The 21,851-nt window shown below is 39.7% G+C and overlaps 1 protein-coding gene across 17 annotated transcripts in view; it reads left to right on the forward strand.

The window, feature by feature from the left end:
- dlg1b (discs large MAGUK scaffold protein 1b) overlaps positions 1-21,851 on the forward strand; it is a 70,344-nt gene that overhangs the window by 41,910 nt on the left and 6,583 nt on the right. For 4 of the 17 annotated variants that reach the window (XM_046875986.1, XM_046875991.1, XM_046876001.1 and 1 more), the window contains 14 exons: positions 5,239-5,337; positions 5,869-5,922; positions 8,053-8,103; positions 8,623-8,747; positions 9,674-9,843; positions 10,499-10,635; positions 10,744-10,888; positions 11,463-11,589; positions 13,773-13,929; positions 14,465-14,567; positions 17,541-17,655; positions 18,874-19,050; positions 19,390-19,456; positions 21,404-21,503. In XM_046875986.1, coding sequence (XP_046731942.1) covers positions 5,239-5,337; positions 5,869-5,922; positions 8,053-8,103; positions 8,623-8,747; positions 9,674-9,843; positions 10,499-10,635; positions 10,744-10,888; positions 11,463-11,589; positions 13,773-13,929; positions 14,465-14,567; positions 17,541-17,655; positions 18,874-19,050; positions 19,390-19,456; positions 21,404-21,503 — 1,627 coding nt within the window. Of the gene's footprint in view, positions 1-5,238; positions 5,338-5,868; positions 5,923-8,052; positions 8,104-8,622; positions 8,748-9,673; positions 9,844-10,498; positions 10,636-10,743; positions 10,889-11,462; positions 11,590-13,772; positions 13,930-14,464; positions 14,568-17,540; positions 17,656-18,873; positions 19,051-19,389; positions 19,457-21,403; positions 21,504-21,741; positions 21,776-21,851 lie in introns of all 17 variants that reach the window. The other 13 variants (XM_046875989.1, XM_046875996.1, XM_046875997.1 and 10 more) reach the window with 6 other exon arrangements.

Consider the following 21,851-nt stretch of genomic DNA (forward strand, 5'->3'; position numbering starts at 1 on the left):
AATTCAAGGTCAGCGCAGTGAAGTGTTTTCGCACGTAATTTTTCCACATGATGTCCTGCGTTTTGCCAGTACCCAAGCCTTGAAATCGGGTTCTGACAGCCGAATGAACATTTGATTGAATAAACTTTCAGGATTCTGACAGCCAGCATAAAGCAAAGCTCAGCACTGAGCAGATTGCTGAAAAGGCTCATATCTTGTTTTGTCCATTGAGTCTCGGTTGGATTTTTTTTCTCTATAAGAGCTTCATCTAAGATTTCATGTTCCTTTATCGCTATAGTTTTATTTTAATAATTAGTGTTAATAAACCAGACGCCTTCTGCCTGAGGAACTTCAGCTTCTCCTGGACTCCTTTTGTTGACCTGCGTGAGCATCTACACGAGCATCCATACCAGTCCTTTACTCCTTGATGTCTCTGACTCTGAGAATCTACAATTCCCTTGTATCTTCTATTTATCTGATTTGAATCCTCTAAAACTTGTTACTTTGGAAAGTTGGATCTGGACTGAAAAAAGCCTCCAAAATAATGGCGTACCATTTCTTTCTGATCAAGCGTTCAACCGATAGGATAGGACAGCTAGCAAGATTGATCAGCAGTGGATTTGGTTGCCACCAAATCATACATTATTAGTACTTTCCAAGTGTCTTGCTAAAATGACATTAAGATATCATCGTAAATGTTGTCCTGCTTCTTGCTTTGCCGGTGGCATGAGTTACGAGTACCTTGCATCATTTCAGAAAGGATCCTCATTTATTCCCCGGAGTTGTCACTTGGTTTTCTTGAGCATCCAAACCATCGGCACAGTTAATCTTAAACGGCTTTGCCAAATGTAAATTACTGCATGTAAATCATTAAATGTAAATTAGAGTTGCAAGCTACTTATCTTATCATCTACTTATCCACTACCTCTGCAAAGTAGAATTGAAACTCCTATCTGTGCCCACAGTTTCTCATGTTTATATTTACATTTGAGCAAACTGATTTTCTTTTTGGCCTTCCACAACTGAAATTATATACTACTAATACTCAAACATTTCTCACTCGAGTCTTTCCAGGCCGCAAAACAGAATCTTTTCCTCGATCGAACTGTATTTATTTACTTTATAAATGGCAAATTTTATTTATTCTTCTGCTGTGCTTTTGAGCTAAGAACTCACTCAGTGATTTAGTCCGTATATTCTCGTAACCTTTTCATAATTATCTCACATAAGATCCCATGCCCTTAGAGCTAAAGGTTAACGACTCGAGAGGCAGCGTAACAACGGCCGATCTCCATGTCGGAGATTTAGGTGCAGTAACGCCTCGGGAGCTGCAAAATCCTGTTCATTTTTTTAAATGATTCATGACGGCTGGGGTTTAATCTTAGGACTGGGTTCTTCCTCATCCATAACGTACCCAAACACCTGAGCACTACAGTACGTAACTGAGGGGTACAAAATAGTTACATTTATCGGTAAAAAATAATATAAATAAATCGAAAACTGCTTTTTATTGATTTAAACTCGAACAAAATCGCCGTTTGTTCATCCATTTTGTCTGTTTGATTACAAAAAGTGTAGCCGTCAAATTTTACAATATCAGTGCCACAATATGTCAAATCCAACATTCAATCCTAACCTTGAAGTGAAATCTGATTTCATATGCTTTTTCATATGTCCAACAAATGGACAAATGGAGCCGTTTAAACAAACTAAGGCGTTTTCAGAGTGGGGTGTTGTGGGGTTGTTCGGTAACCAGAGTGTAAAGATTTTGTACATGGCATACCATCATAACTGGAGGACATGTGGGACTGATTTTCTGTCACTCTCTTGTTGAGTGATTTCTGATTCTAGATCTGATTCTGATCCATATAATTTAGTAAAGCCAGAATATTGGATGAATCCATTGATGGATAATGGGCTGATGGTTGAACATGAATTTGACATCCGTGTTGTTCAAGAGAACCACAAGCACAAATAAGGTGGCAAGAAACTATAAGTTGCTGCAAAAGTATTTAGATGCCGTAGAGTATATATTTGTTGTTAGCTCCTGTCCAGAAAGCTTCTAAATTACCACCTGCCTGCCATTTGTGCTTACGTTACAGATATTATTAAGAGGTAAGCACCGGTGTGGTCCCCTTTTTTTAGATTTGCAAGTGTCAGAGGTTTTTAAATCCCAAAAGTCATACACCCACTAATGCTTAAAATCATGGATCTGAATAACTTCCTTGTTGATTTCGTTCAACATTAAAACGACAAATGACAAGTAGATGGTAAATTATAGTGCAGGTCATCCTCCTTGGATGCACTATATATATGTAATTACTATTATTGTGCTAGTTTTTATTGCCACTAGGTGGCACTGAAATTATATCAGTTGCTTGAAATGGGCTTCCAAAGGCATCATCAAGTCAATCAATTTCGGTTCCTACTCTCCCACTGCTTTATCAAGCAGTATGGAATAGAGAAACATGCAAATGACTGTGTCGGATCTAAATTTGCTGGTGGTATAATGAATTGGTCGGGTTTGTAAATGCTAATCGTATATTCTACGCTGTGCGAGGTTTTCGTCATTTCAACCCTCAAGAGGTCACCTGGTTAAAACAATTCCTCTTGTTGACCGGAGACTCATCAAATCCAGCCTCGTATATTCTCCAGGCCAATAACTCGAGCTGTCATGTCAACACTATCTCGGCTGTTGGTGTATTATTTATCTCTCCGTTCATAATTTAGCCGGTGTAAAAAGCCTTTGGATCCACACATGGTAACAAGCCATCTGTCATCAAGGCAATGCCAAGAATCTTTCTTTTTATTTATTTTTTTTTTTTTAAGATGGTCAGCACTGATACCGGAGTAAATGTGTTTTAAAACCTGAAAGTAAAATCGGATAGACGGCTATTTATTTGTTTTTCTTTTGATAAACGAGTAAACAAGCCCAAAGAGAACGCGACACGGCATTAAACGGTACCGTACCTTACAGTAAGTATACGGACCCTCGCAACTCTGATAATCCTATGCAAATGTACAACAGTGCTGGTTTGAGTATGTGTTGGCTGCGTGGATGTGAAATCGAGCTCACCATTGATTATTCATGCCAGGAAAAAGCCCCACAGCTCCTCTTTTGCCAGTTCCTATTGGAGCTGGCTAATTGGCGCAAGGAAACGAGTGAGTGCGAGAGACACAGTAGCCCTAGATGTTAAGGAACGAGTGTACGATCTACTCGAAATCCACGCAACACGCTTACACACCAACCGAAACGAGCTGAGAAACTGAATTATTATCTCGGTTAATCTCCAAGAATGACCACTTATCACTCCAGTACGGATTATACCTCCCGAAGAGCCAACAGTGGAATTCCAGACGCACAGAATCCCAGAGTGAACTTCAGAACGCCGCTCCCTCAGTCTCAACATCTACCAGCAGCCGTTCTCCAGCCGAACCCTGCCCACTCGGTCTGCTATAGCTCTTCCACCAAGAGCAAGACCAAGTTTCTGAACCTGCGGGATAGTGTGAAGAAGAGTCCCACCAAAAGTACAGCTAAAGTGAGCAGCCCAGTGCAGAACTTCTCCATTAGGGACCACCAGCTCTGGACCTCAGTGGCCTTTCAGAAGGTATGTGAGGGACCACAAGCCCTGGATTGACTCATTTTTTTATGCACAGTTGTTGGTCTGATCTAAAATTTTTATAAATCCATTTATGATCTTGAATGAATACCTCCTTTGATTTTAGTAGCAGTAGATACGAGCTCCATCACTGGTTCTCTGTGGATTGTATTTAAACAGTAGAACCGTGCAAAATCCATAGACTTTAGGGTACTTATGGGGCAGCAGAGACCCTGCAGCATGACCTTTTTGAGGTTTGCTTTGGGACGTACTGTTTCTGTTCATCAGATCCTCTTGACATCGTCGTTCAGGGTTATGACTATTAGAGTGGTTGCATTTTGAGAGGAACCCAAGACTCGCGTTTCTTTTCCTTTAGTATGTTTGTTGGCAGCAAATTCCTTTGAAGAACACTGTGGAATCCCATCTAGCTCAGGTCCTTGACCTGCTGTTAAACTATCAGTGACTATACAGTTTCATGTGGTGCTGTGTTTATAGCCGGAGATATAAAAAACACTACTGTATTTTTTCCTCAGTACTCTGTTCTTTTGACTTTGTTATGGAGTTAGATGAGGTTCCACAAGCTTGTGAGCTTTGGAAGAACATAAATTGGGCTTTTTATTTTACGGTATGGTAAGAACAATGATTCTGTTGCATCTCATGGAGTGTTTGGTTGTTGGAATGGTTTGGAATTCAATCAATGGACATGCATTCATTTCTTTCCAATTTCCGAATTTATGAAACATTTATGGCATGTTGAAGACACCCTTATGGATGGGATTGAACTCACAAACTTCACAAACTTCAGATCACAAGTCCATTTGCTTGACTAGTGAGCTTCCACAGTTGAAGAACGTTAACCATTTAAACCATTTAACTGCCATCTTTTGGGCAGAGGGTAAATTTTAGCCAAATTCCCTTCACTTTCCCTTCCTTTTCTCTTTCCTTTTTCATTCCCTTCCCCAAACTCCTCCCCTCTCCTTTCCTTTTTCCATCAGATTGAACTCAATAGGTAAGTAGATTTTTATTTGAACAGAGAAATCACCAGACTTTGCTGGAGTCTTTTCCTGAATGAAGTCATGTGGAAACAGTAAAGTAGGGCTTTGATCAATGCTATTGACGAGAACTAGATTTTCACCCTTTGTTCAGGATGATGGGAAATTGTTTTAGCGCCACCACTCAGCACTATTTTAAATGCTGCTTTAACCGCGCCTCCGTTACCGAATCGTAAAGAATTTACACTGGGTTTCAAATCAGTCTCCGTCTTTCAGTCTCCGTCTCACCACCTGAGGTAAAATGCAAAAAGAAAAAAAAAAACAAAGGAAAACGCTAAAATAAAATCAGTTCTTGTTGAGTGTGGTGTTTGTCGTTTTTTTGGAATCCTATCGTCCTGCTAGATCAATCGATCTTTTATTTCTTATTCCTTTTCTTTTATTTATTTATTATTATTTTACACCTTAATGTGTTTAAAGTGTGAGCTCGTCCAAATTGTTGCTTGTCTACTCTACCATGCACAGTGTGGGTCAGACGTAGCATCCAAACACACACACGCACACAGGATTTACCACACATTAAACATACACACTCCCAACCCCATTGCCCTTCTGTATATTTCTGTTTTGTGTGTGTGTGTGTGTGACCTCTTCCCCATGCTATTGTTCAGCAGACAGATGTCACCCCTCCCTCCACTCCCATAATCCCTGTGATCCCAATCTCGCCAGTCCCTGCGGAGGCCGCTGTCATCCCTTCACCGACGTCACAGGTCTTTTTATTTTTCATGCATTTCTTTTTTCATATTTTCTCTCCCTTCTCATTTTCTCTCTCTCTCTCTATCTCTCTCTCTATTTCTCTTTCTCTCTCTCTCTCTCTCTCTCTCTCTCTCTCTCTTTCTCTCTATCTGTTTTATCTGTTCGTTATTGTTCTGTTGATCCCACCTCATTTTCAACAATGTAGTGGCTCTATAAAAAACCAAACACAAGCTTCAATCTCACGTCTGAGTGCTAAAGGAAATGAAGAAAACCCGCTGTAAATTAGGCCGTTCGGAGGAGTAGAAGCGATCACGCCACACTAGTGCATTTCCCTCAGCGTAAAATCTCACGCATGCACGTACGTACTGCCGTCGATCTCACACGAGTGCCAGTGCTGGTGATTTGGTCAGACATGAGGAGAAGTTTATTCACAGTGGCACGAGAGATAACGATACCTTCGGACGTCCAGTGTACGGCGTCGATTCGTATGAATGAAACACGTAGTGCGACTCGCTGATGTTTCACTGTGGTGTTTTTTCTTTCAGGCAAATCCTCCTCCTGTCGTGGTGAACACAGAGAGCCTGGATTCAGCCCCATATGTGAGTTTACTTTATTGATTTCCTTCTTTTTTTAAGAATCAGAATTCACAAGGAAACATTTGGACAAAAGTGAATTAAACTTAAAAGCAGCAGCATAATAAAAAGCCGACATCCATTCACCACATTCACCAAATTAGTGATCCTCAAACCTCAACTACAGACTTTCTGTTTCATTTGATTTTATTTTCCAATTTCTTTTTTTTTTATCCTTTTCATGTTTTAAAGCAAAAAAAAAAAAAAAAAAAACATTTTTACTCCCCTTTTCTTCTTTCCCCTTTACCCATATTTCTTTTCTTTTCTTTCACTTCCTTTTCTTTCCTTAACCTTTCTTTCCTTTCCTTATACTTCCTTTTCTTTCACTTCCTTTTCTTTCCTTTCCTTTCACTTCCTTTTCTTTCCTTTCCTTTCACTTCCTTTCCTTTCCTTATACTTCTTTTCCTTTCACTTCCTTTCCTTTCCTTTTACTTCCTTTTCTTTCCTTTTACTTCCTTTCCGCTTTCTTTTACTTCCTTTCCTTTCCTTTTATTTCCTTTCACTTCACTTCTTTCCATCTTACCCATTCTCTTCCCATTTTCTTGTCTTGTCCTTTCCTGTCCTTCTCTCTCTCTTGCCTGTTTCCATTTTCTTTTCATTCCTTTCCCCTTCACTGCCTCTTTCTTTTCTTCTCATCATATTTTTCCATTTTCCTTTCATTAACCCTTTTACCCCTTTCTCCTTTTCTATTCCCCCATTTTATCGTTCATATAATTTTAACTTACATTTTATTTTCCTTAATTGTAATAGGATTCAGGGTCAGGATTAGCAATATATTGCAGCAGATTCTGTTCCTCCTGACCACCGGAAAATATTAATTATATTTTTATTATATTTATAAAAAAACACTTTCTGTGCCAGGTGTATATTATACACAAAACCCGTAGCAATTTGAATCATTTCAATGCAGAACGAAACACATTTTTGAGCTGTAGGGCCTCGACTACAAGACTATCGCATATGTGTGTCACACACACACACACACACACACCGTTCTCTTTTTCCCCTCAGCTTCCCACAGCAGTACTGCGGCATCCCCCAGGGGCTTTCTGCAGAGGGGAAAGGCTAGATCCGGCTTTAATCTCCGTCTTTAGGGAGCTTTTCTTACCACACACACACACACACACACACACACACACACACACACACACACACACATAAATACACACACACTCACTCACTCACAAACTCACTCACTCACTCTGCCTCAATGATCACTGTTGAAGCAGAAACACACTGCCTAAGTCCCACTCTGAGCCTCAGGGGAAATGGTGCCTTTTGTCTCCTATAATTGGGTTCCTGTAATTGGTCTTCATCTGCACATTGTGTTTAGAAACAGAAGTGTAAGTCGTCTGTCATCACTGCTGCTGCACCAGTATTTACAGTGCACCTGCACCAGTTCAGTCGAGACGTGACGTGTTTTTTTGTTTTGTTTTGTTTTGTTTTTTTCTTGGAGGTATTATAAGAATTAAACGGTGTCCTCACTCGTCCCAGGACTTCTGATCTCTGGCTGCATCTGCACTAATCCGGACGTGATTTACGTCTTAAAACGTTCCGCGTCCACACGTTCATTTTCAGTCGTTTCCCAAAAGTTTCCACACCGAAACGTGTGAAAACACTTACGTCCCTGTAGTCTGCATAAAAGTGTTTTCGAAAGTCTCCGTTTTCAGAGTCCACACCATAAAAAAAAAAAAATAAATATAAAAAACGTTTTCAAACTAAAAAACATAGTGTGGACATGGCCTCTGTTTCATAGGGATGAAGTCACAGGTTACATATGTCATGTGACTCGTCACATGTAAATGTAACACCATTTCATTCTAAATAATGATTACAATATCTCTCTGGGTCACGTCAGTGATTTTGTGTGTGGTTTTGTGTATGTATGTGTAGAAGTGTTGGTGCTGCAGCCCCCAGCGTTGTGTTTATCTGTAGGCTGTTTAAATCTCGGCTTTCTTATCAAACTTTCACTTTTATCCAAAATGATAGTTTTCTATGTTTTCATTTGTTCACCGTGTGCTGGTTAGATTGCTAACAAAAGCTTGTTTGGATCTAATTCTAAAGTGTGCTTGTTTTTTCTTTTTTTTCTCCCTGCAGGTGAACGGCACAGAAGCAGACTATGAGTACGAGGAGATCACGTTGGAGAGGGTGAGTGGAACGTATCATGCTGGTGTTACTTTCCTGAAGTGGAACAACAATAAAAGCAGCCGATTATTTCCTGCCATGTGGTTTATTCCCGGAAAGGTTTTCCACCCGAAGCTGGAGGAACATAATTGTGTTGAACGTCTTTGGATCTGGTAGCATGAAACTTTCCCTTGAACTGCACCTCACCTACCTGACACCTGAAGCAGCACAAATCTCCATTAGCACACTTTAAAATCTAGTGGAACATCTTCCCAGAAGGCATCACCTTCCCAGGGAGGCTACATGACCTATCTAGCCTAGTGTTTCACCTCAGGGTTAGAGCTGTTCCTCAGAGTTGTTACCTCACGGTAAACAGAGCCACTCCGGAACCCCCGTTTAAAAAAAGGAAAAACGATGTGGCCCTCACAGGAAAATGCCTTTTCATGAATAGGCTGTAATTGTATACCTCTGAGGCACCTGTATGATAAGTGGATTTGACGTGCAGTTTTAAACGCGTACTCTCAAACCTCTTTGTGTATTCAGGCAAATTCTGGGCTCGGCTTCAGCATCGCAGGTGGTACAGACAACCCTCACATCGGAGAAGACCCCAGCATCTTTATCACCAAAGTGATCCCAGGAGGCGCGGCTGCTCAGGACGGGAGACTTCGGTGAGTATAGTTTTTCTTCAATCCCCGGCTTTCTGTAGCTAGACTGCAGGTCAATTCGCACGGTACGATCAGCTGATCACACCACTTTTTGAAGGCCTCCTCTGTCTTGCTTGTTCCTGTTCCCAAACAAGGCTTAACTGTTTCCTGTTATTATGTGCTCAATGGTGCAGGTCCAAAAGTTCTTGAGCATCATAAAGGCCAGTTTAAAGTCTCTAAAGCATCTGATTTGGAACAGATGCTTCTTCAAGAGGATGTTTAACACTTTACCCAATAGGACCACAGCTATTATTCTCGAGATTATAATCCAGTGTGCTTCGAATAAATGTGTGTAAATGAACGAGAGCAGAATTGTATTCACTTTAATAAGGATGTTGGTAAAGTCAGATAGTGATGTAGGTGATGTGAGGAGGACTGAACTTCACCTTCATCCCAAAGCTGTTCAAAAGGGTTGCGATCAAAGATCTTCCACACACTTCCTACCAATGTAAAGGAGATCTTTCTGGAGAAAAGTTCCAATACTTTTGTCCATATACTGTATTAATCAGTTTGTCATTCATAATGAGCTTGAATGTTGATCTGCTTCATACCGGGGTGAAAAGGAGGCACAAAATATAATCTGAATATATCAGACAGGGTGTGTGTGTGTGTGTGTGGATGTGAGAGAGAGAGAGAGAGAGAGAGAGGTGTATATGAGAGTGCTGTCAGAGGCTCATTAAAGCTGCAGGAGTGTTGAGCTGAGCACTAACAGTGATGAGGACACATTGAAATTCAGTATATCGGGGGTATGGGGTCAGGTCTCTTATAGTGTGTGTGTGTGTGTGTGAGATATGCTTGGAAAAAGAGATCTGAATTTAAATTTCCTTTTTACCAATAAACAGAACGTTTTAAATTGTATTTATTATAAGACACGTGTATTCTCTCTGCAGGGTGAACGATGTCCTCCTGCGTGTCAACGAGGTGGACGTCCGGGACGTGACCCACAGCAAGGCGGTGGAGGCACTGAAGGAGGCCGGGTCGCTGGTCAGGCTGTATGTCAGAAGGAGAAAATCCGTCTCTGAGAAAATCGTCGATATCAAATTGGTTAAAGGACCTAAAGGTATGATATCGCCTGCCGTTTTCTTCATGATGTTTGATTATTCAGAATAGCAGGAAGTTCTCTTTCTTCTTTTCTTTTCTTATTCCCCCCCCCCTGGTCATTCTTATGAGGACCGTTATCCATTGCTGTTCTCCATCTCCCAGGCAGCCTTGACGTCAGCAGCGTCTTTATTTATCGTTTTTATTTTCATTTTATTGCAGCCGTTATCATTACAATTCTTAAAATCTTCCAGACAGGGTACCTTTATATCTCACATCATGCCGAATTTACTGTGGAATAATCGGAGTTCACGGGTGTGTTCACATGGCAGACATTTAGCAAAAGCCATTTATAGCCTGATGTGATCTCCTGGTCTGAGATTGTGTCCCCTCAGATGATATCTGACTATTTGTTCACTCCATTTACAGGGATGGCACAAATGCAGAAATGAGATACGTGGCATAAAAACATGAATAATCCAATGTGGCACCTTAATGAACAGAAAAAGTAGATTGTCCTGGTCACCTGATTGGCGTAGTTTCAATATGTGCATGTATTTTATTTTTCTTTTTATATATTGTGGGTTTTATTTTAAATTACAAAGATGCTTTCTCATTATCGAGTCTTTTCCCTCACCGCCTCCCTCATTTTCTCAAATATTTTTGGTATGTCTCAGGACTTGGTTTTAGTATAGCAGGAGGTGTTGGCAATCAGCACATACCGGGAGACAACAGCATCTACGTCACGAAGATCATCGAAGGAGGAACCGCCCACAAAGACGGCAGGCTGCAAATCGGAGACAAACTCCTGGCTGTAAGTCAAACTGTCTGGAAACGTACAGAATCCAGAAGACTGTCCAGTGTTCATGTCATCTTGACTGCGGTGTGTGTGTGTGTGTGTGTGTTTGCATGTGAATGTTAGGTGAACAGCGCATGTCTGGAGGAGGTGACCCACGAGAACGCCGTGACTGCCTTGAAAAACACTACAGACGTGGTCTACCTGAAAGTGGCCAAACCCAACAGTGTCTTCATGACCGACAGTTTCGTCCCTCCTGACGTCACTAACTGTGAGTGGCAGAGAGCATCAGCACCGATCGCACCTTCACACACCACTGTTAACACTGGACACGTGACCTGCAGATACATTATACACATTATATACACATTACTGATAAATACAGGATCATGTCTGGATGGGACGCATTAAACTGATTTTAATGAAGGATGGATGGAGGTAGTTTGGTGATTGGAGATATTTGAGTGGACAGATGAGAATGCTTAGATGGATAGAAGATGCGGTTTAGGGAGATGGGTGAGTGGAACTATAGATGGACACAAGATCGATGGATTTTGAGTAGATGGATAGTAGGATAGAATTGGACAGAAGGATATGGACGGGTAGATGGATTATTTTGTAGGATGGATATATAAACATTTAGATGATGAACAGATTTGGATGGATGCCGAATACAGTCTACTGCCACCTGCTGGTACAGGAGAGTTCACACAGGAGAGTTCACACTTTAATTTGCAGCACAATCGACCGATTCATTAAAAGATGATTGATAAATCAGTCTCTCATGTGTAGTGTCTAAAAATTTTGCAATCCAAACATTTTTATTTATTTATTTTCTCCCTCAGCCTATTCACAACACATGGAGAACCATATCAACACCCCCAACTATCTGAACCAGCCGCTCCCACCATCCTCTTCTGGACGCTTCTCACCAACACCAAAGACTCCACACGTGGACGACGATATGACAAGGTAGCATTTATCTTCCACTTCATTACCTCAATTATCCATCAGTGCGCTCTCTCTCTCTCTCTCTCTCTCTCTCTCTCTCCATATATATATATATAACGTAAAACAAAAAACGTGTATCTTTTGTTGGATTATTGTCTGTCTATTCCATCTTCCTTTCTCACTTCTTTCCTCCTGCTTTGCATTTTTCATGTCTCCTTCCCTGCTGCAGAAATTGATGAGATGAAGTTATGAAAGATTTATTGGCACTTGCGAATAGAGGGAGGCCGTATCTGCAGAGGGAGAACAAAGGAGAGAGATTCCCTATTCTGTCCTCTGTTATTTCTCTCTCTCTCTCCCTCTTTCTCTCCCTCTCTGTATCTCAAGGTCACTACCGTTTAGCTGTGTTTTCAGCCATAGTGACTCTTGCTGCTGTGTGATAATAGAATTGAGCAATTGTCACTGGGAAAATGACACACACTCCCTCTATCAATTCAGTCTTCCTTCACGAGTCCTTGGGATAGGTGGTTCCCTCGTTGCACTGACAGCCCTTCATCAATTCTGAAATGAAACAAAGCCAACAGCACACTGTTTATGATGATTAAATTATAGACAGGCAGCATTACAATAGCTATATAGAATTCTGTTATTACGTATACGTAAAAAATGAAGCAGAAGCGAATGAGCACAATTCTGACTGGGCTTTGGAATCTATATTGTAAATATCGTAAAAAGCCCTTTCTGTGTAACTGTTGCCCCACATTGTCAGCATAGCGTATCACGTTCACGGCTTTCTCGCCGATCACTCAGTCAGCAGGGTGTATCCGGTTGTCAGATCATCTTTCTCTGGTTATTCAGGCTGAACAAAAGAAGAGATACCTGGTCTGGTTTTGTAGACAATTCTAGCTCCAAGCCTTAGGGGCAGTAGGACTGGCCAGTATGATGTTCATTATTGTGATCATTTTATATATATGTTTATATAAGAGGTCAAGTTGATTGCTGGAACTATAAACTATCGGCAAAAACCCATACAGATGGTTTTTCCGGTTCGCTGTCACCACAAGAGCGACCTCTAGTGGCAAATCACTGAATCCATGTGTTTCTTTTTACACGTGAGACTGCGTGCTGCACAGGGTTATTATATTTATTATTTTTAATTATATTATTTGATTTATTAAGTAATATATTCATATTTATTTTCTGTAGCACTTCTCATTGATTCAGTATTTCTTTTTCATATAGATATAAAGTGTGTGCCTGTGGGTTTTTATATATATATATATATATATATATATATATATATATATATATATATATATATATATATTGTATACATTAGGTCAGCTATCCTCTCTGTCAATTCATTAAATTTATGTTTGTATTTCTATGCTAACAGGGTGCCATTTATACAGAAATGGTCCATTCCAAGAAATCACTTATCCACTTGATTGTATCTGGTTCACATCATGTGGTTTTATTTTCATAAAAATAGTATGCTAATGTCTCATCAGTCTTCATCTCGCTCTCTGCAGCGAGCACACAAACATGATTAATCTAATATGGTGTAGTAATTTATTTAAATAGAAATTAAATAATAAAAAATAGGATGATCACACAGCTGGAAGTAATATAATGAGAACAGTACAAATAAATGACTCTTTAATGCAGTATTACTGAAAACGAGGGATGGTTACTTGTAGTAACAAGTTGATGAAAATGACCAACTTTCTAATTTCCTCTTCATTCCTATTTAACCCGTTAAATTCAGCCTTTCATCAGTTATTACTCTGAATTATCCATTAGTGTTCATAATTAAGGACTAAAGCCAAATAAGAAAAAGGTGTGAAGTTCTAAGGACCATGGGCATATAAGGGTTATATATTAAATGTAGCTTGTCTCTTTGTTTTTTTTTTTTATTTTGTTTTTTTTATATATAATAAATTTTACTGCATACATTTTTGCGCACGCGCACACACACACACACACACACACATATATATGTATATGTATGTCTATCACTAGTTTTTCACTATTATATTTCAGGTTGTATTTGCTGCCTAAGGGGTAAAATTTTTAGAGTTCATCCCCTGTTAACAATTTTATATGGCTAATTAAGTGCTGCATGTCTTGTGATCAGATTTAATATCTTTTTAGATTGTTTATTGTCTTATAATCATTGTGTTTGTTTGTGTGTGTTTTCATGACAGAGAGCCTAGAAAAGTGGTTCTGCACCGTGGAGCCACAGGACTGGGCTTTAACATTGTGGGTGGAGAGGATGGAGAGGGAATTTTCATCTCCTTCATTCTAGCAGGAGGTCCTGCTGACCTGAGCGGAGAGCTGAGGAAAGGAGATCGTCTCGTCTCGGTACATCACTCACACCTGTGATGAATATTAGCAAACGAATGATGATAGAAAGATCATAGTGATATTGAAATACATCTATAAGAAGACGGAAAACACCCTGAACCCAGGCTTTACATATCAACTTAAATATACAACATAACGCCCGTACACTGTGTCTCTCTCACACACACACAAATTTTATCATGTCCTTGTGGATTTTATCTTTTTTCATGTTTTTGTGAGGAACACACCCTAAAGTCTATTATTACTTCTCTACACTCAAACACAGCCACACGTAGGCTTGAGGTCACCAAATTGGAGTCATTTCCTCCTCGTTAGGGAAAGGCGGTGCGTGTTCCAAATAAAACCTCATTCATCTTTATTTACCAAATCCAATAACCGCATTGAAGTGACAAAACAGGACATGTGAGTGGACATGTGACACCGTTCCTGAAAGTCTTTCCTTCTCTCCGCATTTTGCATGACCCATGACAAAATCATTGACATTTACCATATCAAGTGTCTTAAAAACAAATTTTTTCCTTTTCCTCCACAGGTGAACGGAGTCGACCTACGCAGTGCTACTCATGAACAGGCGGCGGCTGCACTGAAAAACGCCGGGCAGACCGTCACAATTATCGCCCACTTCAGGCCAGAGGGTGAGACTCTTATGGTGTAGACCAGAAACAGCACACAAGATAAGAAACTCATCAATGAGTCTGTTTTATGTAGAAGAGCAGCTTTTACCTGGCAAGTCTACATAGTGTTTTACTAAAAAAAAAATTCAATACTTAGAATAATCACTTTAACTAATTACCATCATTTCTTTTTCAGTCTGAGGTTTAGATATAAATGTAAAATGGGCAGAACTGCGGTGGCGTTAACTCAGCAATCACAGGGCTGATGAGTCCCGCCTACGCAGCTTTAAACAAAAACTAGCGACTTTTCTTCACTACAATTCGAGTCAAATATCTTAATTTTTTTTTGCGCTAAATAATTAGTTCCTTTTTATTTCTGAGTGGATAAAAGCAGGCCACCAATCAGGGTCGAGCGCGGGCTCTGTTTTGAACACGTTCTGGTTGCCGCTTGGTGGCATCTACTTCAACAGCAAGCAGAACCTTTTGGGAGAAATAAATGATGGAAGAAACTCTCGAACTCGCCCGTGTTTAAGTTGAAAAGGGTTCATGATCATTGTAACAGAAATCAGTGTTTGAGTCATTAATATCATTCATTAATAAATCAGTGTGCTGAGAGTCACATTCGAGTCTTTACACATCAACTGAGTTGATGAAGTAAAGAGTCTTGTGATAAAATTATAATTGGAACATTATAGCCATAATAAATCAGTACTTTGGAAAATTATATACATTTTGAAGGCGAAACCTTTTGTACTTTTACTCAAGTAAAAGTTTAAAGGGACACTTTTACTTTACCTGGTGTATCTCTAACGTTTACTCGAGTACATGCTTTGTGTACTTTGTGTCACTGGTGTAATGTAAAGCTTGCTAGCATTTCTATTGGTAAAAAAAAGTGCCTTCATTAAAATATAATGCCACGTCCACCAGACACTTCTCAGATCTGCTCAGTGCTTCAGCTGTGCTTTGGTGCATTTCTGGTCTCGCATTCTGTTAGCCTCGTGAACTTGATCAGTGCTGTAATGGCATCAGGAGATATGGTGGTTACCATGATCGATTTTTTTTTTTGTGCATGTTCGGTGAATTTTTTATCCTCGAAAAGTGTCTAAATCTCATAAAAGACATGGGAAGAAGTATATAGAGTAGCGTTATGTTAGTAAGCAACGTGGCAGGACTTTATAAAATCGTTTGGGAGAAATCAAGCATGAAATATTCAGAAGTTAGAAACAATCATCAGAAATAGATCACGCAAAGGCATTTGTGGTGCGTGCTTTTTTTTGAGCAAGCGTTTATTTGTTTGTTTGCTTGTTTACAATGTTATTTGCTACTTTATTATGATTATTTGAATTGGGTAGTAGTGAGATTTTCTACACTATAACTCCCAACTTGTGTGTATGCGCATAATGTTTGCACAATCATAATTTTTTTTACCAGGCTGACATTTATTTAAGGACAGTATCACTGTGAGTGAAGTGTTTGGCCTTGAACAGTGAGAGAGAGAGGGATGGAGAGAGGGATGAGCAGACTGGGCTGGGAGGGGTCGAGAGCACAGAGAGAGGATGGAGCCTGAGTGAGAGAGTTAGTGAACATGGAGCCTCGCTGCCTTTTAGAAAGCCGTGGTCACCAGGAGCACTTTAGAAAGAGATAGTGTGTGAAAGAGTACTGTTTCTCGAGCTGTTTGGACTCGGTGCAGAAGCACGACGCAGAAAAACAGTGTAAGTACTGCGGAAACAACCCGGTTAATCGCGTAGTTTGAATATGTGAAGAATTTTATCTGCTGTGTGATGTTTCAGGATTGAATGGAGTTTCATGGCCTTTGCCTTTGACTGTAAATCGCTCCTTATTTTCAGATCGTCAGCTCATTTGACATTTAAATCGCAAACAAAACAGTTCACCACCCCAAGGCTGGTCTGATGTGCTGTAGTAGTTTGGTCTTTGCACCACCTTATGTGACCTGAAAGTTTGTCCCTCACCGGTAATGCGATACTCGTCACTTAGTGCGTAAATATTTGATGAAGTAATCGGTGAAAAGTGATACTGAGCCGTCTTTCAGGTCGTATAATGTGACACAATTGATTGAAATTTACCAGATCGCTATGCGTTATAATTATTTAATGATGGGGCCGGACTAGAAAACATTAGATGTGCATATAAAGAAATTAAAATAAATGAATGTCCAAGTAAATGATTGCTCCACCCTGTTTCATGTGGTAGAGACTAGTTAATTAGTTACTAATTAATTAGCTAACAATTCACCAATTAACTGTAAATTTGTTACTAAAGATCTAATTAACATATTAATTAGTTACTAATTAATTGTTAATTAGTACGTGTACATGCTCCAATCCAGTTTGTCTTGGCATTTGTACAGCTGATGGAACTGGGATTTGCTGAACATTTAGCACACAACTGCTGTCCATTCATACACAGTAGACTGAATTACAGATGAATGAACATCTCAGTTTTATACTTCTTTCCCTCTGTAGGTCACTTTCTCCTTCTCCCTCTCTCTCTCTCTCTCTGTTTTGCTTTCTCTCTCTCTACTTTACACGCACGCATCTTGTAATGCAAAAACCTGTGTTAACACGAGCCAAAAAACTGGTACGACTCCTGTAGATAAAAGGCAGCTCATGTAATGAATTCATCAGAATTTCAATCTAAAAGCACAGGTTACAGCGAGGGAACTCGACCATATATATTACAGTAAGTTGGTTTAAAGTTAAAATCCTACCAAATGTATTCATATCTGCCAAATATATATTTTCACTTTAATTAGGCAGGTGGTCATGATGTTATGCCTGATCAGTGTGTGTATATGTATATATACTGTGTATATATATCTCATGACCACCTGCCTAATTTTGTGTTGGTTCTCTTTTTTGTTGCCAAAACAGTCCTGACTTGAGCATTAACAGCATTAAGGAGCTTGTAAACAATGTAGAATAAAAATAGAGCTATAAGTGATAACGTGATGTTTTACACATACGTGTGTTGTAGAGTACAGCCGTTTCGAGGCGAAGATCCATGATCTGAGGGAACAAATGATGAACAGCAGTATCAGCTCAGGGTCGGGTTCTCTGAGGACCAGTCAGAAGAGATCATTATACGTCAGGTATAATGCGCGCACACACACACACACACACACACACACACACACACACACACACACACACACACACACACACTTTCAGTTAATTTCAGAAAATAATTAAGGCACATAATTATTACTTATATAATTTATACAGCATGTAATATTTATGAAAGTGTAAATGTCGGCCAACTGCTATCCAGAAACAAGATAAGATCTCGCGGTAATCCGTCTGTAACTTAAAACATGTCAATTCAAATAACTTTTCAGAGTCGTGGATCACGTATCGCTTATCCACTGCTAATTCACACACACACACACACACACACACACACACACACACACACACACTCACTCACTAAATCAGGCCCCCACCAGTTCTGACTCACCAGTTGTTTTATTATATATACACCTTCTAACCAGAAATGGTGAAGACCAACATGCCAGCCAATGAGATTTTTGCAAACTGCTGCTCTTGCTGCATCAAAGTGTGGCATAACACATTCATGGGGTGGTACAATTTGCTTATTTCATCTACATGAGCTCACAAAAAAGACATTTTGTACGTTTTTGTGAGCTCATGTAGATGAAATAAGAAAATTGTACCTTTTGGGTAGAGTATACCCCTCCCACTCAATTTGGCATTTTTAATCCTTTGTGCTTAAATGTGTAAGATCTGGACAATGTAGCAAATGTTCTTTTGTTGAACCACTTCAATTCAGTTTCATTTGTAGAGCACTTTTAACAGCGGACATCATCTCATATCAGCTTTCCAGAGATAACCTGGTTATAAAGTTGTATAAAAAGTGTAGTGCCTATAAGTTTGTTCCTTATAATTTAATCCCTAATGATCGAGCCAGTGGTGACTGTGGTAAGGAAAAAAACTCCCTGAGATGGCATGAGGAACAAACCTTGAGAGGAACCAGATTCAAACCCATCCTCATCTGGGTGGCACCAAATATCTCTTCGTTATAATTCAGTATTTGAGGTTTACTCTCCGGTGATTGGTGCTGAGATGCAGAACTGTTCATGCAAACTGGGGTCCTGAGCCACTGTAGTAGACTGTTGATATTAATTACAGTCCCCATCCATCCTTAAAGTTCTTTTTAATATGATTTAAACAACATTTCGTCTACAACCTGCCACCAATAAGACGTGTCAGGAAAGATCTGATGACAGGTTGTAATTTCTAACCCACAGTTCTGCTTCACGGATCTCTCATGTTGTTGTGTGTCTCTCCAGGGCGCTCTTTGACTATGATAAAACCAAGGACTCCGGCCTCCCCAGTCAGGGCTTGAACTTTAAATTCGGTGACATCCTGCACGTGGTGAACGCCTCCGATGATGAGTGGTGGCAGGCGAGACAGGTCATCGCTGACGGCGAGGTCGAAGAGATGGGAGTCATACCCAGTAAAAGGAGGTCAGGCTTTACGGACCAGAAACTGGATTATAATATCTACAGAATGAGCCAGTTATTATTACCAACATACTACCTGGGAATATGAAAGCTACAATTTTATTTTGGAAACCAAACATCAGCACAAACTCGAATTTTACATCCATAATTCAAGTGTTTGGTATTTTAATTCTTGAATTGGTCACCTACAGAGCCCAACCTTATAATAAGTAATAATCCATAATTGATAGAAATATATATATATATTATAACATTATGTACATGATGGCTTGCAGGATGATCAATACACAATGACAGTTGTAGCGCAGAAGTACATTATATTTACTTTTGTTTGCCTCACAGAGTGGAGAAAAAGGAGAGAGCAAGGTTAAAAACAGTCAAGTTCAACTCTAAATCGCGAGATAAAGGGGTAAGTGTGTCGCAGCATACACACATTCTCACGGATAGATAATATACCTGAAAGTTGAAAAAGCTCTGTAGCAATAGAATTGAATTAAATTGACATGCAATCTCCTTAAAGTCTCAGGTAAATTATAGAAATATAGATCCATTTATGAGTGCAGGAGTTCCAGAGTAAAATGTTATATCGTATAGTTTTATAGTTTAGAGTTTATCTTTACATTTTGACTTGTAATTAGCTTCATATTTACATTTATTTAAGCTCGAGGTGATATGTTGACTTATTAATTTAACCCTGCAATACAAAAAAAAGGCTTCTTATTAATCCATCTGCAGAAAATCTTTAACAGCTGACAGCAGGAATCGTTTAACAGTTTTCGAAATGAACTAATGCGAGGCATTGCTGCCTTTATAATATATTATAACGTGTGTGAGTGAGTGTTAACAGCATGTTCAACAGCGCCTCCTGCTGGCCCACTCGATATTTGACGTTCTGTAATAACACCAATAACAGCAGTGTTTGCATCCAAACTGTATTCACCCTGAAGCTAACTCTCCAACCAGGCATGCATGAGCGAGAGAACAGGACAGATACGCTTGCCATTGATGTCGGACTGCTCGTATTTCCGTCTTTTTCATCCCTCACTCACCTTCCCTCACTCTATACCCTCCCTTCTGCTCACCTGTGCCTTGCTGTGCTGCCTGTCAAACACAAACTACTGACTGCTGGAACAGAACCTTCTGGATGTTTGTGATGGTTTTGTGTAAACATGCATCTTATTTTATTTTAATTTCTTTTGAGATGAAAAATAGGTTTCCACTTTAACACCATGATGTCTGCTTCCTTACAGTCTCCTAAAACATATATATAAACTTATATATATTTTCCGTTTGGAGACAAAACACGTGCAAACGGTTTGTTTTATTTTATTATTTTTTTATTTATTTTTTTAACGAAAGTTAGCTTTAAGACTCAGAAGTAAAGATAATTGTTATGGGAGAATTTAAACATCTTACTTTATACTGAATTCCTGTTTTTTTTTCGTTCTTTCTTTTATTCTTTCGCATGTGTTTGTCAGGCAGAAAAGCGTTCGCGTTAGGGGTTTCGTTTGTGTTTGTTGGAGTGCTGCTGGCGATAAGGAAAAACAGGTCAATGCTAATCAGGAACAAACGCACATGCGTTTCTGAAAGACCCACAAATCCCCTGTGCCCTCTTTCCATATGGCATAAATACTGTGTGTGTGTGTGTGTGTGTGTGTGTGTGTGTGTGTGTGTGTGTGTGTGTGTGTGTGTGTGTGTGTGTGTGTGTTTAAGCTACTTTTAGGGTAATAGTATTAAGTGTTTTATCTGTGTACTATTGGAAACAGGTGCACAAATACTACAGACGATATCACACACACACACACACACTCTCTCTCTCTCTCTCTCTCTCTCTCTCTCTCTCTCTCTCTCTCAATGTTTCGTTTTAAATTCATTTTAACTGAGAATCACAATTTACACCCGAATATCAGCCGTCCCCAGTTTTTTGTTTTATTTGGTTCTAAGACTATCGGAAATTTTTTTTTGTTTGTTTGTTTGTTTAAATTATTTTCTTACCTCTTTTTAATTTCTCCTACTTTGCATTCTCTCACTCTGGTTGTGGTAATGGTGTAGGTGTGAGGCTCATGGTGATCTGTGTTCATTTCTGGGTTTGTTTGTTTTTTTTTTTTGTTTTTACAGTTGGTGCTGACTTTGTGCATCGTTCAGGCAGATTTATTTATTCTATTTATTAAAGATTTATTAATATAGATTTTATTGTTCATAAGGGGGAATGTAGGCTTCTGAAGATGCACGAGGTCAGCACTGATCTGTCATGTTATTTCCTCCACATCCGACACCTTTCTCCACACTGTCCTTTTTTTTTTTTTTTTTTTGTCCTCCATCCCTCTCTCCCTCCCTCCTTCCTTCTCGTCCTCAGCAGTCCCTCAATGACAAGCGTAAAAAGAACCTCTTTTCCCGCAAGTTCCCTTTCTACAAGAACAAGGAGGCGAGCGAGCAGGAAACAAGCGATGTGGACCGTAAGTACAACAGAGAACTTGTTTGGATAGGGAGGTTAGGGCGACATGCCACAGGGCCAGCAGGGGGCGCCGCTCTACTGTACACAGCAGCCATGAAGCAAAACTTTCTGCGATGTTTGATAACAGTGGCTGCTGTATGCAGTGGTAGAACCCACAGGTGTGCGTGTGAGTAACTCATTGTGCTCTTGTGGTTGTTTTGGTCTTTTTTTTTTTTTTTCTCTTGCTAACTGACCAACAGGACAATCCAGATGACACACTTTCCAGAGGCCTGAGTAAGTGCAAGCTGTTCCAGAAGCACAACAACTCCCTCATTATCCTCCTCCGTCCAACTCTTAGTGTCTGTCACAT

Source organism: Silurus meridionalis, chromosome 20 (genome assembly GCF_014805685.1).
Source record: "Silurus meridionalis isolate SWU-2019-XX chromosome 20, ASM1480568v1, whole genome shotgun sequence".
NCBI classification, from domain to species: Eukaryota; Metazoa; Chordata; class Actinopteri; order Siluriformes; family Siluridae; genus Silurus; species Silurus meridionalis.